Here is a 19,708-nt window from a genome sequence, read left to right as displayed (position 1 = left end):
TAATTAAAAAAAAAAAAAAATAAGAACCCCAGCACGGATCACACAGATCCGGCCGAGATTGATTGTAAAAAAAAACGGCAGTGTTTTGCTAATCACTGCCGTAAAAATAGGTAAAAGAAAACAAATGACATCGACATCGGAAGAAAAGAAAAACCCGAATACGACAGCTTAGTAAATCCATCGTAATCAATTCAAAAAGTTGCAGTTTTACACTGTCGATGTCATTCGTGATTGAACTTTGACCTTTTTTCGGAAATTACGAATCTTAGTAAATTTACCCCCCAGTATCTGAAAGCAAAAAAGATAGGATCAGTTTGCTCCTTTGGCGCAAAGGGGAAGAATGATGAGTTATGTCTATGTGTCTAACAATAAAAAAACAATAGTCTGCGTACCCCCACTCACACTATGCGAGAGTGGGATATGTCCATAAAGGTATCTTTAACACGATATCACATCAATCTGGATCTTGTTCCAGGGGTCAAACAAAAACACGATTTGAAAATGACTGGGTATCGTACCCCAACTCACACGAAACCGGAGATGATGACTCCTATCAAGGTATCTTTGAATATCTGATGTGGCTTTAGATATGTCTCCGCAGTGGGCGGTGATCCCATAGATGTAGAAAGATGGAAAAAACATGGATTCCCAGTATCCCCTAGGACGTAAGAGAAAATAGTATTTTTAGTACCTGCCGGTAAATCCTTTTCTCGTAGTCCGTAGGGGATACTGGGCGCCCGTCCGGGGCTTGGTTCTTCCTGCACTGTTACTTGGTTAAGTAATGTTGTTTGGTTCAGCTGTTGCTGTTCCTGTTTCAGGTTTGGTTAGCTTGGCTTTCCTCTTGTTCTGTGTGTGCTGGTTCGTAATCTCATCACTTTCCTTATCTATCCTTCTCTCAAAGTGTGTCCGTCTCCTCGGGCACAGTTTCCTAGACTGAGTCTGGTAGGAGGGGCATAGAGGGAGGAGCCAGCGCACACTATCAATTTCTTAAAGTGCCCATGGCTCCTAGTGGACCCGTCTATGCCCCATGGTACTAAATGGATTCCCAGTATCCCCTACGGACTACGAGAAAAGTATTTACCAGTAGGTGATTAAAATCCTATTTTCAAATCTACATTTGGGAGTTGCAACATTGTGTGGCTTTTCCCTTTCAGCTGAGGTTTTAAAACTACTATTCATAGTACCTACATTGTGTGGCAATTCCTGGTCTTTGTGTATATCTGGTCTGCCTGAGTGCATTTTCTACAGTGAGCCTGGTTGTAACAAGCACATAGGTTCACGTGTCCTGAATTTTGTGTCGTTAATTTTCTGATGGGTCAGTGTTTTTCATACTTGAGCATTGAAGTAGCTGGTTCTACGTCTCACACTGTATTTGTACTCGGACAAGAGAGGGTATTTTTGCCCAGTCCTGGACTTTCCCAGTGGCCATGAAATGGTGTTTCCTGGCTTATAGCACCTATGCAGACCGTTCTCCAGGGGGCAGCACAGACGTTGGGGCTGCTCTAGACAGTCATGGGCTCCTTTTTCATAGTGGACTGTCTTCCTGTCATCTGTGTTTGAGCCATGTCAACATCCTGGGGTGGTAGCTGCTATTATCGTCTTTAGATGACCATTGTTCTTGGGCTATGCTTTAATTCCTTGTCCCAGACCCAGGTAGGACACCGTGGTTGTCATTTCTGGTCTTTGGTTTGGGAGTTTTCCTACTTGTTGTAGAGGGCCAAGTCACTTTCTGTAGAAGCGTTTTGCCTCAAGCGTGGCATTCTCTTTGGGACAGAGCTAGCAGTGCCGGGTGTGGTTCATCAAATCGACAGTGTCTAGGTCGACAATGTTTAGGTCGACCACTATAGGTGGACAGTCACTAGGTCGACATGGATGGAAGGTCGACAGAGTTTCTAGGTCGACATGTGCTAGGTCGACAGGTCTAAATGTCGACATGAGGCTTTTTTTTTGTCGTTTTCTTCGTAGAGTGACCGGGATCCCAAATTAGTGCACCGCGTCCCCTCGCATGGCTCGCTTCGCTCGCCATGCTTCGGGCATGGTGCCTTCGCTTCGCTCGGCACACTTTACCGTTCCAATCGTAGTCCACGTGGATCGTTAAGTATGAAAAAATTCAAAAAAGATTTTTTTTTAAAAAAAACTCATGTCGACCTTTAGACCTGTCGACATAGCACACGTCGACCTAGAAACCCTGTCGACCTTCCATCCATGTCGACCTAGTGACTGTCGACCTATAGTGGTCGACCTAAACATTGTCGACCTAGACACTGTCGATCTTCAGACCGGATCCCAGCAGTGCCTACGGGTGGTAAGAGTTTTTCCCTCCCAGTGTCCGCACCTAAGTCTACGAGTCTTTTGCTTCGTCTTTTCAGGGACGGTAATCCCTGCAGTGGTTTTGAGTCCTTGAGGTCTGGTGATCTACTTCCTGATTAGTTGATCAAACTTGGCAGCAGCATGGCTGCTGTCTGTGAGACCTCTTTGGGAAGCTAAAAAATGTGAGTTACAGGCTTCTTTCATGACTACTAGCCTGCTATGCTACACATCTGTCTTTTGTGGTGTGGGTTCTGACATGAGGGCTCGGGAACGTCTTTTCCATCTGGGTTTCTTTGTTGTTTTTTCTCATTAGGGTGGCTGGACAGAGTGAGTCCGTTCTGGTATCTGTATCTCTTGGTGTGAGAGCAGACAATATTCTGAAGTAGAATTCCATCTGGGACGTGTCCTGCTTTTTCTGCAGTCGGGAGTGGATGTGGCCCGTACGTCTAGGCTCCATAAAAGTTCAGATTTCGGCCTTGTCCATTTTCTTTCAGAAACAATTAGCTTCTCTTCCTGAGGTCCACACATTTGCACAATTATGCGGGCCCATGTACCGCGGCCAGTGACTTTTATCACATGGGTCCCTAACATTCCTAATACTATCAAATTCTATAAATTTATTCAGGACTTACTTCTAAATAGGGCCTTATCAATGTGTGATCTGATTTTCCTTCCTGTATCCTTGCTTTACTTCTTCCGGTGAATGGAATCACTTGTGAAAGGATGGCCGGAGATGTAGCATTCGCTGACATGTTAGTCTTTGCTTATCGCCTCAGCATATGTTTAGTGCAGGCTGTAATGCCTGAAGTTGCAGCTTACCCTCCCAGGTGGATGTGGTAAGACTGTTGTGCACAGCAGAATTTTGGTTCTCAATTCTTACACTGTAACTTCTGTTGTTGTGCATTTCAGGCTTTGGTATCTGAACACGCCAGGTGAAGCCGATAGTTTTGTAAAATTGTTTGAGCAGACCTTCATCAAGGGTCGGCTTTGGGACATCCCCAAGGTATAGCAGTGAACTCCAAATCGAATGAAAGCGAAAAGAGGATTTTTGCTTTTCAAACAACTTTTAGTTTCTTAGTTTGGCACCCTCTAGAGCCTAAGGTATACTAGTGTCCCCAAGATGGATTCAGTGCAATTGATTCAACAATGAGTACCAATGCGCTTTATTATCGTATATGCACTGCAGGGGGAGGGGGGGGGGGGTAGATATAACATGCAGAGAGAGAGTTAGATTTGGGTGGGGTGTTTTAAAACGGAAATCTAAATTGCAGTGTAAAAATAATGCAGCCAGTATTTACCCTGCACAGAAACAATATAACCCACCCAAATCAAACTCTCTCTGCACATGTTATATCTGCCCCCCCCCCCCTGCAGTGCACGTGGTTTTGCGCATCTGCTAACAAATTTGGTATTACGATCAGGTCTGAATTAGGCCCATGGTTTCTGTAGTTCTGCCATAGAGGGTTAGGAAACGTAACTTGAATGTCCAACAGGAAGAGTGAGGAGTTAATACTTGTAATATATTTAGTGCCAATGTCCTATCGAGCATTTATTTCCTGGGTACAGTATCTCCCAATGGATTCAGGAAAAATGCTTTTAATGGAGATTAGAAAAATGTGTTTTATTTATTTATCTATTTATTTATTGATTTTTAAAAAAATTCTATCTCTGGATTTTAAAATGTGTAAATATCAGGTGCCTTATATAAATATCCTCTAATTACTGTAAGCATATAATGTTCAATTATTAAATATTTTGTACATTATAGGTAGCTTTATATGCATAATCCCAGATAAATAAATAAATAAATAAATAATATATTCCCTGTGTTTCAAAATCTTAGCTTTCTATTCTTTTTTCTACACAGTTCCTGGACTTGGAAGGTCTCTTGGATATCTTCCTAAAATGCCACGCTTAAAAATAACACACACATTTCTTTGGTATATTGTTTATGGTCACCCATCACACAAAACCGAACAGCAGCAGAAGACATGCGACAACAGTCCACCATCTGATAACACTGCTGAAAAAAGTGAGAATGTCACTCCACTGGTTTGTCACTCTACAGATAACATCCCGAACACAGAGAGCAATTTATGTACAGATGTTAGTGCTGATCCAAGCAGTAAGGCTGGTAATATGGAAGAGTACTTATCAGACCATGGGACAGAGCAACACACAGAAACTGGTACATATAACATATCATTGAAAGTTTAATGTGTTCCTTTATTGTTCTTGTTAGGCACTGTATATGGTTTGCCTTTGTGTTTTTGTGGTTTTTTTTCATATATATTTAGTATAGATGGGAGCAATCACCATTCTTCATTCCGAAGTTTTTATTAATCAAACCATTATCCTGACAATTGGGTCATTTGTCATGATGATGGTGTGATCAATAAAACTGTGGAATGAGACTGGTGAGTGCTCCCATCTATACTAATTTAACTTGGAGTGGGACAAGTCTTTCTGATTTTCCCCTCATTGGATGACACCCCAGCAGACAAATACAAAACATGATGAGTGCGGACTAAGTGTGTGTATGTATGTATGTATGTATGTATGTATGTATATATATGTATGTATGTAGGACTTTTAAGAACATCCAGTACGAACAATGTTTGTCCTGACTAACTTTAGTTAATAAATGAAACGTTGACAGTAATGTAAGCCGCTCAACCAGCCATATTTTGAACTAGCTGGATGTTCTTCAAAGGGGTTCACTATGATATGCCGGCGGTCGGGCTCCCGGCGACCAGCATGCCGGCGCCGGGAGCCCGACCGCCGGCTTACCGACAGTGTGGCGAGCGCAAATGAGCCCCTTGCGGGCTCGCTGCGCGCGCCACACTGTTTTATTCTCCCTCCAGGGGGGTCGTGGACCCCCACGAGGGAGAATAAGTGTCGGTATGCCGGCTGTCGGGATCCCGGCGCCGGTATACTGTGCGCCGGAATCCCGTCAGTCGGCATACAGAAGACCACCCCTTCAAAGTCCTGTGAGTGCCGTGTTCTCTCCATGTGAGATATATATATATATATATATATATATATATATATATATATATATAGTTCCAAATAAGGGGAGCACTCACCAGTCTTCAAGCAGCCACAAGTTTTATTGAAGCCATCAAATAGCAAACAAATTAGATCGACGTTTCGGTCATGGTTCTGACCTTTGTCAGGATACCAGTACAGGGAACTAGTGCTACCTATATACCCATATAGATCCCACCCTCCAATTAGTTTCAGCAACTGCTTTATTTGTACACTGCTTGTACAAATAAAGCAACCAGTATTTACCCTGCACAGAAACAAAATAACCCACCCAAATCTAACTCTCTGCAAATGTTATATCTTCCCCCACTGCAGTGTACGTGGTTTTGCGCAACTGCTAACAAATTTGCTGCTGCAATCAACTCTGAATTACCCCCTAAGTGTTTAAGTAGTCCATTTTTGTCATCACTTTTATAGTGTTCTATCTCTGACCTTTCCAGGCAGGTGGCTTCCTCGTTTATTGTTCTAATCTTATAAAGTATACTGTGACTTAAAACTTGATGAAAAATAAATAAATAAATAAAATAAAATTTCACAGTTTTCCCTTGACCAATAGTTCTACAGCATTGTCAGTGCGCAAGTAATAAGTGACCTAGAGGAAGAATATATTCATTACGCGACTATACTTTTAGGTGATATCATGATTCTATTTAGAACATAGATGAAAACCACCGAATGCAATGTTATGTATCAATGTAATGCGTCACCCACAGTTACGGTTTTATACCACAACTAGCGCTTGTTTACCTTCTTAGATATGAACTTTTGTTAGCTTATCATACTTTACCTTAACCATCTCACTGAATGAGGATTTTGAAATTAGCTTTCACGCTATACTACCTGTATATTACATGTTCTATTTTGTATTTTGTAGTCTATGTAGATGAAGTCTCATGGATTAGATATGTACCACCTGCCACTGTACACTGTGAATATGGATCTGGCTGGGTTATTGTTAGTGATATCCTGCTCTGTCTGCCCCTCTCCATCTTCATACAAATAGTTCAAGTCAGCTACAAGGTAATATTCATCTTCTTTCAATTTTATGCTCCATGTAATGAGTAACAAAGCCCAAAATATCCCTTTTATTTCCAAACATATTAAGTTTCCTTTACCGCCTCTATATTTAAAAGACAGCGCAACTTCAAATGACCATTGAAATGAATAGAAATGTGTAAACTTCTTTTAAATGCATTTGTGTGGCACATGCTAATATGCTGCCAATTTGTCAGTTTGAACCTTCTGCTTCTAAAGTTAAGAAATTTAAAGATTCTCAGATTTAATTAATATCTTAATAAATTAATATCAAGACTAAAGAGGCTGATAGAGCATAGAACATTTATGCTTATGTTATCGGGAATACACAGTAATGTTTGAACCTACATTTTATTGTATATAATGAATCATACAGCACATGCAACTGTTAAGATACCGCCGCACGGGATTCCGGTGATCACAATGCCGGCGCCGAAATCCCGCACATCGGTACAATGCCGACGCCGGATTACCAGCGAGGCAGGCTTTTCTTCTTCTGTGGGTACCTGCAGTGTGGCGAGTGCATTGAGCCCACAAGGGGCTTACTAGCGCACACCTCGCTGGCATACTGGTGGCCGGGATGCTGCTGTCGGTATACTTACGGCCACCATCCCGGCCATCGGTATTTCATACTGAACCCAACTTAAGGGTCAAGTGACTCTCCATGTGACCGTAGAAAACCAAACTTCCTGTTGGTATTCAAACAAACCTTGATGTGCAAGCTGGTTTTTCATTATTTTGGGACATTTCACATGACGCATTATGTGATAAAAGCATTTCTCTCTAAAACAGCTCCTTGTACTATTTTGATTTCAATTATTACACATTAAAACAACCGCTAAGTTACAATTGGTTATATTTGGAGGTCGGCAATATAAGATGCATGCTGTTGTTCAGTAGACCAAATATATGACAAAATATATCAAAACCAATAAAGTCAAATCAGGGGCTTCCAATATTGAATAAACCACAATGGTGTATTATAAAACACCAAATTGCTGCTATACTTAAATTACGTGGAAGCTCCTACAAGGTCTTCTCGTGACCTCAATTCAACCACTAATTTAATATATATATTATTAAGGAGCGCACATACACTATTGTTAAAAAAATTCACAATTTTATTAAAAATATATATTAATATCAATCGAGACCGCTAGTAAGATTATTTAATTCACATTGGATATATATAGAGATACATTTGTATCATGTTTATAACACACTTTGCAATATATATATATATATATATATAGTCTTGGAAAAAAGGTACGGCACTCCAGGACTTATGGAAACATGCCAGCAGCAACCTCAATAAAAGCTGTCCACGCAGCTTAATGCAGTCAACGTTTCATTTAATATTAATTAAATTTCGTCAGGATATTGTCCTGACGAAATTTAATTAATATTAAATGAAACGTTGACTGCATTAAGCTGCGTGGACAGCTTTTATTGAGGTTGCTGCTGGTATGTTTCCATAAGTCCTGGAGTGCCGTACCTTTTTTCCAAGACTGTACATCACTTCATTGGCACCTGGGCACTTCATCCTGCATGATCCATAGGAGTGCCGGTCCTTGCCTCTATTTATTTATATATATATATATATATATATATATATATATACACACACACTATAATTTATGTGTGTGAGTTCCGCTGTAATCTTATTTCAAAACTGCTGTGATATGTAATTAGACCATAGAGAGTCCCATTACTAAGTGGATATAGCTTTCCACGGGAAACTTTGTTGAAGCATTTAAGTGTCGGTGATGGAGGTAGCTATAATCCTCCATATCCCACATTATGCTACGACCCCCCCGGCCGCTTCGTTTGTTTGCTCACCCCTCTGGTTATTGATGTCCCGCAGTGTCTGACCGCTTCGGACGGTGCAGTGTGGGTGGGAGCGGCAGTGATCTGTTGAATATCCCGGGGAGGGAGGACGCGGCTGATCACTAGTCAAACAATGCAGATGGTCTGTGATGCTGAATGGTTTCAGAGATTGCTTCGTAAAACTTTTTCTCTAACGTCCTAAGTGGATGCTGGGGACTCCGTAAGGACCATGGGGAATAGCGGCTCCGCAGGAGACTGGGCACATCTAAAGAAAGCTTTAGGACTATCTGGTGTGCACTGGCTCCTCCCCCTATGACCCTCCTCCAAGCCTCAGTTAGATCTCTGTGCCCGAACGAGAAGGGTGCACACTAGGGGCTCTCCTGAGCTTCTTAGTGAAAGTTTTAGATTAGGTTTTTTATTTTCAGTGAGACCTGCTGGCAACAGGCTCACTGCATCGAGGGACTAAGGGGAGAAGAAGCGAACTCACCTGCGTGCAGAGTGGATTGGGCTTCTTAGGCTACTGGACATTAGCTCCAGAGGGACGATCACAGGCCCAGCTTGGATGGGTCCCAGAGCCGCGCCGCCGGCCCCCTTACATAGCCAGAAGGCAGAAGAGGTCCGGAAAATCGGCGGCAGAAGACGTCCTGTCTTCAACAAGGTAGCGCACAGCACTGCAGCTGTGCGCCATTGCTCTCAGCACACTTCACACTTCGGTCACTGAGGGTGCAGGGCGCTGGGGGGGGGGGCGCCCTGAGACGCAATAAAAACACCTTGGATGGCAAAAAAAATGCATCACATATAGCTCCTGGGCTATATGGATGCATTTAACCCCTGCCAGAATCCATAAAAAAGCAGGAGAAAAGTCCGCGAAAAAGGGGCGGAGCCTATCTCCTCAGCACACTGGCGCCATTTTTTCCCTCACAGCTCCGTTGGAGGGAAGCTCCCTGTCTCTCCCCTGCAGTCACTACACTACAGAAAGGGTTAAAAAAAAAGAGAGGGGGGCACTAATTAGGCGCAGTATTAACTATACAGCAGCTATAAGGAGAAAAACACTTTTATATAAGGTTATCCCTGTGTATATATATAGCGCTCTGGTGTGTGCTGGCAAACTCTCCCTCTGTCTCCCCAAAGGGCTAGTGGGGTCCTGTCCTCTATCAGAGCATTCCCTGTGTGTGTGCTGTATGTCGGTACTTTTGTGTCGACATGTATGAGGAGAAAAATGATGTGGAGACGGAGCAGATTGCCTGTAATAGTGATGTCACCCCCTAGGGGGTCGACACCTGAGTGGATGAACTGTTGGAAGGAATTACGTGACAGTGTCAGCTCTGTATAAAAGACAGTGGTTGACATGAGACAGCCGGCTACTCAGCTTGTGCCTGTCCAGACGTCTCATAGGCCGTCAGGGGCTCTAAAGCGCCCGTTACCTCAGATGGCAGATATAGACGCCGACACGGATACTGACTCCAGTGTCGACGGTGAAGAGACGAATGTGACTTCCAGTAGGGCCACACGTTACATGATTGAGGCAATGAAAAATGTTTTACACATTTCTGATAATACGAGTACCACCAAAAAAGGGGTATTATGTTCGGTGAGGAAAAACTACCTGTAGTTTTCCTGAATCTGAGAAATTAAATGAGGTGTGTGATGATGCGTGGGTTTCCCCCGATAACAACGGATAATTTCTAAAATGTTATTGGCATTATATCCTTTCCCGCCAGAGGTTAGGGTGCGTTGGGAAACACCCCCTAGGGGGGATAAAGCGCTCACACGCTTGTAAGGGCTCTACCTTCGCCTGAGATGGCCGCCCTTAAGGATCCTGCTGATAGAAAGCAGGAGGGTATCCTAAAAGGTATTTACACACATACTGGTGTTATACTGCGACCAGCAATCGCCTCAGCCTGGATGTGCAGTGCTGGGTTGGCGTGGTCGGATTCCCTGACTGAAAATATTGATACCCTAGATAGGGACAGTATATTTTTGCCTATAGAGCATTTAAAAGATGCATTTTTATATATGCGTGATGCACAGCGGAATATTTGCCGACTGGCATCAAGTCTAAGCGCGTTGTCCATTTCTACCAGTAGAGGGTTATGGACACGTCAGTGGTCAGGTGATGCGTATTCCAAACGGCATTTGGAAGTATTGCTTTATTAAGGGAGGAGTTATTTGGGGTCGGTCTTTCAGACCTCGTGGCCACGGCAACAGCTGGGAATTCCACGTTTGTACCCCAGGTCGCCTCTCAACATGAGAAGACGCCGTATTATCAGGCGCAGTCTTTTCGTGGACAAGCAGGCAAAAGGTTCCTCATTTCTGCCCCGTGACAGAGGGAGAGGAAAAAGGCTGCAGAAATCAGCCAGTTCCCAGGAACAGAAACCCTCTCCCGCCTCTGCCAAGCCCTCAGTATACGCTGGGGCTTTACAAGCAGAATCAGGCACGGTGGGGGGCCCGTCTCAATGAATTTCAACGCGCAGTGGGCTCACTCGCAAGTAGACCCCTGGATCCTTCAGGTGATATCTCAGGGGTACAAATTAGAATTCGAGACGTCTCCCCCTCGCCGTTTCCTAAAGTCGGCTTTACCGATGTCTCCTTCTGACAGGGAGACAGTTTTGGAAGCCATTCACAAGCTGTATTCCCAGCAGGTGATAATCAAGATACCCCTCCTGCAACAGGGAACGGGGTATTATTCCACACTGTTGTGGTACCGAAGCCGGACGGCTCGGTGAGACCGATTCTAAATCTAAAATCTTTGAACACTTAAGTACAGAGGTTCAAATTCAAGATTGAGTCACTCAGAGCAGTGATTGCGAACCTGGAAGAAGGGGACTACATGATGTCTCGGGACATCAAGGATGCTTACCTTCATGTCAAAATTTACCCTTCTCACCAAGGGTACCTCAGGTTTATGGTACAGAACTGTCACTATCAGTTCAGACGCTGCCGTATGGATGGTACACGGCACCCCGGGTCTTTACCAAGGTAATGGCCGAAATGATGATATTCCTTCGAAGGAAGTGAATTTTAGTTATCCCTTCCTTGGACAATTCCCTGATAAGGGTAAGATCCAGGGAACAGTTGGAGGTCGGTGTAGCACTATCTCAGGTAGTGTTGCGGCAGCACGATTGGATTCTCAATATTCCAAAATCGCACCTGGTTCCGACGACGTGTCTTCTGTTCCTAGGGATGATCCTGGACACAGTCCAGAAAAAGGTGTTTCTCCCGGTGGAGAAAGCCAGGGAGTTATCCGAGCTAGTCAGGAACCTCCTAAAACCGAGCCAAGTCTCAGTGCATCAATGCACAAGGGTTCTGGGTAAAATGGTGGCTTCCTACGAAGCAATCCCATTCGGCAGATTCCACGCAAGAACTTTCCAGTGGGACCTGCTGGACAAATGGGCCGGATCGCATCTTCAGATGCATCAGCGGATAACCCTGTCACCAAGGACAAGGGTGTCCCTCCTGTGGTGGTTGCAGAGTGCTCATCTTCTAGAGCAGGCATTCCCAACCACGGTCCTCAAGGCACACCAACAGTGCAGGTTTTAGTGATATCCAGGCTGCAGCACAGATGGTTAAATCAAAATAACTGAGCTACTAATTAAGTCACCTGTGCTGAAGCCTGGATATTACTAAAACATGCACTGTTGGTGTGCCTTGAGGACCGTGGTTGGGAATGCCTGTTCTAGAGGGCCGCAGATTAGGCATTCAGGACTGGGTCCTGGTGACCACGGATGCCAGCCTGCGAGGCTGGGGAGCAGTCACACAGGGAAGGAATATCCAGGGCTTATGGTCAAGCCTGGAGACATCACTTCACATAAATATCCTGAAGCTAAGGGACATTTACAATGCTCTAAGCTTAGCAAGACCTCTGCTTCAAGGTCAGCCGGTGTTGATCCAGTCGGACAACATCACGGCAGTCACCCACGTAAACAGACAGGGTGGCACAAGAAGCAGGAGGGCAATGGCAGAAGCTGCAAGGATTCTTCGCTGGGCGGAAAATCATGTGATAGCACTGTCAGCAGTATTCATTCCGGGAGTGGACAACTGGGAAGCAGACTTCCTCAGCACGACCTCCACCCGGGAGAGTGGGGACTTCACCCAGAAGTCTTCCAGATGATTAAAAACTCGACAGGTATTGCGCCAGGTCCAGGGACCCTCAGGCAATAAGCTGTAGACGCTCTGGTAACACCGTGGGTGTACCAGTCAGGGTATGTGTTCCCTCCTCTGCCTCTCATACCCAAGGTACTGAGATTGATAAGATGGAGAGGAGTAAGCACTATATTCGTGGTTCCGGATTGGCCAAGAAGGACTTGGTAACCGGAACTTCAAGAGATGCTCACGGAGGATCCGTGGCCTCTACCTCTAAGAAGGGACCTGCTCCAGCAAGGACCCTGTCTGTTCCAAGACTTACCGCGCTGCGTTTGACGGCATGGCGGTTGAACGCCGGATCCTGAAGGAAAAAAGGCATTCCGGATGAAGTCATCCCTATCCTGATCAAAGCCAGGAAGGATGTAACCGCAAAAACATTATCACCGCAATTGGCGTAAATATGTTGCGTGGTGCGAGGCCAGTAAGGCCCGACGGAGGAAATTCAACTGGGTCGATTCCTACATTTCCTGCAAACAGGAGTGTCTATGGGCCTGAAATTGGGGTCCATTAAGGTTCAAATTTCGGCCCTGTCAATTTTCTTCCAAAAAGAACTAGCTTCAGTCCCTGAAGTTCAGACGTTGTAAAAGGGGTACTGCATATACAGCCTCCTTTTGTGCCTCCAGTGGCACTTTGGGATCTCAATGTAGTTTTGGGTTCCAAAAGTCACATTGGTTTGAACCACTTAAATCTGTGGAGTTAAAATATCTCACATGGAAAGTGATCATGCTGTTGGCCCTGGCCTGGGCCAGGCGCGTGTCAGAATTGGCGGCTTTATCCTGAAAAAGCCCTTATCTGATTTTCCATTCGGACAGGGCGGAATTGAGGACTCGTCCTCAGTTTCTCCCCAAGGTGGTTTCAGCGTCTCACCTGAACCAACCTATTGGTGGTGCCTGCGGCTACTAGGGACTTGGAGGCCTCCAAGTTGCTAGACGTTGTCAGTGCCCTGAAAATATATGTTTCCAGGACGGCTGGAGTCAGGAAATCTGACTCGCTGTTTATCCTGTGTGCACCCAACAAGCTGGGTGCTCCTGCTTCTAAGCAGACTATTGCTCGTTGGGTTTGTAGTACAATTCAGCTTGCACATTCTGTGGCAGGCCTGCCACAGCCAAAAATCTGTAAATGCCCACTCCACAAGGAAGGTGGGCTCATCTTGGGCGGCTGCCCTAGGGGTCTCGGCTTTACAACTTTGCCGAGCAGCTACTTGGTCAGGAGCAAATACGTTTGTAAAATTCTACAAAATTGATATCCTGGCTGAGGAGGACCTGGAGTTCTCTCATTTGGTGCTGCAGAGTCATCCGCACTCTCCTGCCCGTTTGGGAGCTTTGGTATAATCCCCATGGTCCTTACGGAGTCCCCAGCATCCACTTAGGACGTTAGAGAAAATAAGAATTTACTTACCGATAATTCTATTTCTCATAGTCCGTAGTGGATGCTGGGCGCCCATCCCAAGTGCGGATTGTCTGCAATACTTGTACATAGTTATTGTTACAAAAATCGGGTTATTATTGTTGTGAGCCATCTTTCAGAGGCTCCTCTGTTATCATGCTGTTAACTGGGTTCAGACCACAGGTTATACGGTGTGATTGGTGTGGCTGGTATGAGTCTTACCCGGGATTCAAAATCCGTCCTTATTGTGTACGCTCGTCCGGGCACAGTATCCTAACTGAGGCTTGGAGGAGGGTCATAGGGGGAGGAGCCAGTGCACACCAGATAGTCCTAAAGCTTTCTTTAGATGTGCCCAGTCTCCTGCGGAGCCGCTATTCCCCATGGTCCTTACGGAGTCCCCAGCATCCACTACGGACTATGAGAAATAGAATTATCGGTAAGTAAATTCTTATTTTTTAGCAGCGTTGGTATTCCACACAGTTGAAGTCACTCAATTGAGCACAGCAGATGGGGACTCACAATACTGCGGTCATTATCTCCCTTGATGCGTTTCTCCAGCATAATACAGCAACGGTTTCCACAGAAGGTGATCCAGGTAAGTATCAGTAGGTAATATTTAAAAGGCTGAACAGCCAATAAATTTAGTCCATCAATCTTGTCATTAATCATATAAGAAGAAAAACACCAAATTTTGCGCAATAAACACTCCGAGTGCAGCCTAGTTTTAAAACAAGGATTTCACCAAAAACCCAGAGAGACAAGTGCACAATAAACTGAAATAAAACCAGAGGCGCAAAACCGATATGTAACATGCAAATAATGGCAACACCACAACCTGATTCTCTTCTCAATAGGTGTTAGTGTTGATTCTTTGTTGTTCAAAGTTCATTCCAGGTATTTGACCTCGGAAGAAAAGGATGTATAGTGTAATACCGTTATATAAAATATATCCCAACTCTTTATTAGTATTCCACTCACATGAAGATGGATATAAACTCGCATATATGAGAATCCACGATGTGGATACAGCCAGTTCTCCTTTCACGTAATTCTTAGGATCAATACCTCGGAAGAAAATTATTTAGTGCAACACTGTGAGATTTTTTAAAACACAGTTTTAATTTAAAATTGCACTCACATTCAAATAAAAGCATAAAGGCATTAAGACATGGGGATTAATGATGCTTCTGAGGAAGGACCGTATTATTGGAGGTCCGAAACGCGTTAAGCAAGGTGCCTTTTATCGTGGACTTTTACCGTGGACCTTCATGAGGGGTGGAATTGGAACCTGACTTTTGATGTGGACCGCTGGGACGCATTTCCATTGTTTGTGAGGACCAAAAAATCCCCATGTCTTAATGCCTTTATGCTTTTATTTGAATGTGAGTGCAATTTTAAATTAAAACTGTGTTTTAAAAAATCTCAGTGTTGCACTAAATAATTTTCTTCCGAGGTATTGATCCTAAGAATTACGTGAAAGGAGAACTGGCTGTATCCACATCGTGGATTCTCATATATGCGAGTTTATATCCATCTTCATGTGAGTGGAATACTAATAAAGAGTTGGGATATATTTTATATAACGGTATTACACTATACATCCTTTTCTTCCGAGGTCAAATACCTGGAATGAACTTTGAACAACAAAGAATCAACACTAACACCTATTGAGAAGAGAATCAGGTTGTGGTGTTGCCATTATTTGCATGTTACATATCGGTTTTGCGCCTCTGGTTTTATTTCAGTTTATTGTAATCTTGTCATTAAATCAATAACAGGTGAACACACCAAGTTTTTCACTTTATACAATTAAGCAGACAGATGGAAATATAAGCAGCAAATACCATATTTAGTTTATATAAAACATGTAACCAATCATTATTTCACATATATAGAATAATTTTTATCAATTCACTATATTAAAGTGAGGCATCATGGAGAGAAAGTAATAAAAAGTGTAGTTTGCACAGGAAATAGCAGTCTCGATTGATATTAATATATATTTTTAATAAAATTGTGAATTTTTTAACAATAGTGTATGCGCTCCTTAATTTTATATATCACACACACACACACACACACACACACACACACACACACACACACACACACACACACACACACACCTCTCCTGGCCGGCGGCTTTCAGAGTCTGATCTCTGTCGATTAAGGTGCAATAGTGCTTTAATAAATCACGGTGTACACCGTGATTTATTTCTCTTACGTCCTAGAGGATGCTGGGGACTCCGTAAGGACCATGGGGTATAGACGGGCTCCGCAGGAGACATGGGCACTCTAAGACTTTAGATGGGTGTGAACTGGCTCCTCTCTCTATGCCCCTCCTCCAGACCTCAGTTAGATCCTGTGCCCAGAGGAGACTGGATGCACTGCAGTTGAGTCTCTGAAAAGACTTTTGTTAGGTTTTTTATTTTCAGGGAGCACTGTTGGCAACAGGCTCCCTGCTTCGTGGGACAGAGGGGAGAGAAGCAGACCCACTTTCCTGGACTGATGGGCTCTGCTTCTTAGGCTACTGGACACCATTAGCTCCAGAGGGTCGAACACAGGTGTCGTCCTTGCTGTTCGTCCCAGAGCCGCGCCGCCGTCCTCCTCACAGAGCCGGAAGATAGAAGCCGGGTAAGTGTAAGAAGCAAGAAGACTTAAAAGGCGTCAGAAGACTTCAGATCTTCATGAGGTACCGCGCAGCGGTCGCGCTGCGCGCCATTGCTCCCACAACACACACAGGCACAGCAAGGGTGCAGGGCGCAGGGGGGGGTGCCCTGGGCAGCAATTTTCACCTCAAATAAGTCTGGCACAGTTTTATATAGATACTGTAGAGGCAGTATATAATAAATCCCCTGCCAGTTTAAAGAAAAAGACCGGGACCGAAGCCCGCCGTCGAGGGGGCGGAGCTTGATCCTCCAGCACTAACAAGCGCCATTTTCTCCACAGCAAGCTGCAGAGAAGCTGCTCCCGGACTCTCCCCTGCTGAACAAGTAACGGGGCAAAAACGAGGGGGTGGCACATTTATTTGGTGCTAAATTGTGTAGATATAGCGCTTTACAGGCTGGGACTTTGTTTCAGTATCTAGTGGTGCTGGGTGTGTGCTGGCATACTCTCTCTCTCTGTGTCTCCAAAGGGCCTTATTGTGGGTCTGTCCCCATATACAGATATCCCAGTGTGTATGAGGGTGTCAGTACGTGTGTGTCGACATGTCTGAAGCGGAAGGCTCGTCTAGGGAGGATGCAGAGCAGATGGTGGTGGTGTCTCCGTCGGCACAGCCGACACCTGATTGGTTGGACATGTGGAATGTTTTAAATGCTAATGTGACTTTATTACATAAGAGATTGGACAATGCAGAGTCCAAGGACAAAGTAGGGAGTCAATCAGTGGCTTTGGCTGTGTCACAAGACCCTTCAGGGTTCCATAAACGTCCCTTCTCCCAGATAGCAGACACTGATACCGACACGGATTCTGAATCCAGTGTCTGCTATGATGATGAGAGGTTACACCCAAGAGTGGCCAAGAGTATTCAATATATGATTATTGCAATAAAAGATGTTTTGCATATCACAGAGGACCCCTCTGTCCCTGACACGAGGGTCTGCATGTTTAAGAAAAGAAACCTGAAGTAACGTTTCCCCCATCTCATGAGGTGAACGCTTTATTTGAAAAGGCTTGGGAAACTCTAGACAAGAAACTGCAGGTTCCCAAGAGAATTATTATGGCGTATCCTTTCACCTCAAAGGACAAGTTCGCACACTGTGGACAAGGCCTTGACGCGCTTGTCCTAAAAAGGTTGCGCTACCGTCCCCGGACACGGCGGCCCTAAAGGGTCCTGCGGATCGCAGACAGGAAACTACCTTAAAATCAATTTATGCGACTACGGTAGCCCTGCTCAGACCTGCAGTAGCATCGGCATGGGTGGGTAGCGCAATTGCCGCGTGGGCAGATAACTTGTCATCTGACATTGACACCTTAGATAAAGATAGTATTTTGTTGACCTTGGGTCACATTAAGGACGCAGCGTTATATATGAGAGAGGCTGCGAGAGATATTGGGCTGTTGGGTTCAAGAGCCAATGCCATGGCAGTTTCTGCTAGAAGGTCCCTGTGGACCCGTCGATGGACAGGTGATGCTGATTCAAAGAGAATTATGGAGGCTTTGCCTTACAAAGGTGAAGTGTAATTTGGGGAGGGCCTTGCGGACCTGGTTTCCACAACTACCGCGGATAAGTCTTCTTTTTTGCCTTATGTTCCCCCACAGCAAAAGAAAACACCTCAATACCAGATGCAGTCCTTTTGGTCACATAAGTTCAGAAAGGGTCGGGGCTCTTCCTTCCTCGGTAGAGGGAAAAGAACACCAGCTACAGCTAGTTCCCAGGAACAAAAATCCTCCCCGGCCTCTACAAAATCCACCGCATGACGCTGGGGCTCCGCAGCGGGAGTCCACACCGGTGGGGGCACGTCTTCATCTCTTCAGCCAGGTCTGGGTTCAGTCGGATTTGGACCCTTGGGTGGTCGAAATTGTATCCCAAGGCTACAAACTGGAGTTTGAAGATGTACCTCCACGCCCGATTTTTCAAATCGGCCTTGCCAGCTTCTCCCCCAGAGAGGGAAATAGTTTCAGGTGCCATACAAAAGCTGTGTCAACAGCAGGTGATTATCAAGGTTCCCCTAGGGCAACAGGGGAAAGGGTTTTATTCAACCCTATTTGTGGTCCCGAAGCCGGATGGCTCGGTCAGACCAATTCTGAACCTAAAATCCCTAAACCTATATTTGAAAAGGTTCAAATTCAAGATGGAATCTCCCCGGGCAGTGATCTCCAGCCTGGAAGGGGGTGATTTTATGGTGTCACTAGACATAAAGGATGCATACCTCCATGTCCCCATATAGCCTCCTCATCAGGCGTACCTGAGATTCGCTGTACAGGATTGTCATTACCAGTTTCAGACGTTGCCGTTTGGGCTTTCCACGGCCCCGAGAATTTTCACCAAGGTAATGGCGGAAATGAGGGTGCTCCTGTGCAAGCAGGGGGTCACAATTATCCCATACTTGGATGATCTCCTGATAAAGGCAAGATCAAGAGATCAGTTACTAAAAAGCGTGTCTCTCTCCCTGAGAGTACTACAACAACACGGCCGGATTCTGAATCTACCAAAGTCGCAGTTGGTTCCGACAACTCAGCTGTCATTTTTGGGCATGGTTCTGGACACGGAAAAAAAGAGGGTTTTTCTCCCAATGGAAAAAGTCCAGGAACTCCAGAGCATGGTCAAGGACCTGCTGAAACCAAAAAGAGTGTCAGTTCATCAATGCACTCGAGTATTGGGAAAGATGGTGGCGGCCTACGAGGCCATTCCGTTCGGCAGGTTCCATGTGAGAACTTTTCAGTGGGACCTTCTGGACAAGTGGTCAGGGTCCCATCTACAGATGCATCGGAGGATAAGCCTGTCCCCCAGGGCCAGGGTCTCTCTCCTGTGGTGGCTCCAGAGTGCTCGCAGGTTCGGCATTCAAGATTGGGTACTTGTGACCACGGACGCGAGCCTCCGAGGATGGGGAGCAGTCACACAAGGAAGAAATTTTCAGGGAATATGGTCAAGCCAGGAGGCTTGTCTACACATCAATGTGCTGGAATTAAGGGCCATATACAACGGCCTGCAACAGGCGGATAGTCTTCTTCGCAACCTACCCGTTCTGATCCAATCAGACAACGTCACAGCCGTGGCGCATGTCAACCGCCAGGGCGGGACAAGGAGTAGAGCAGCAATGGCAGAAGCCACCAGGATTCTTCACTGGGCGGAAAATAATGTAAGCACTCTGTCAGCGGTCTTCATTCCGGGAGTAGACAACTGGGAAGCAGACTTCCTCAGCAGACACGATCTCCATCCAGGAGAGTGGGGACTTCATTAAGAGGTCTTTGCAGAAGTAACAAGTCGTTGGGCACTTCCTCAAATAGACATGAT

At 45.1% G+C, this 19,708-nt stretch overlaps 1 protein-coding gene across 3 annotated transcripts in view; it reads left to right on the top strand.

Annotated features, from left to right (window-relative positions):
* The window catches only part of GTF3C1 (general transcription factor IIIC subunit 1), a 489,121-nt gene that overhangs the window by 170,241 nt on the left and 299,172 nt on the right, over nucleotides 1-19,708 (top strand). For all 3 annotated transcript variants that reach the window (XM_063934225.1, XM_063934223.1, XM_063934224.1), the window contains 2 exons: nucleotides 4,178-4,498; nucleotides 6,233-6,378. In XM_063934225.1, coding sequence (XP_063790295.1) covers nucleotides 4,178-4,498; nucleotides 6,233-6,378 — 467 coding nt within the window. The remainder of the gene's footprint in view (nucleotides 1-4,177; nucleotides 4,499-6,232; nucleotides 6,379-19,708) is intronic.

This window comes from Pseudophryne corroboree, chromosome 7 (assembly GCF_028390025.1).
Source record: "Pseudophryne corroboree isolate aPseCor3 chromosome 7, aPseCor3.hap2, whole genome shotgun sequence".
NCBI classification, from domain to species: Eukaryota; Metazoa; Chordata; class Amphibia; order Anura; family Myobatrachidae; genus Pseudophryne; species Pseudophryne corroboree.
This window is presented reverse-complemented; position numbering and strand designations above follow the sequence as displayed.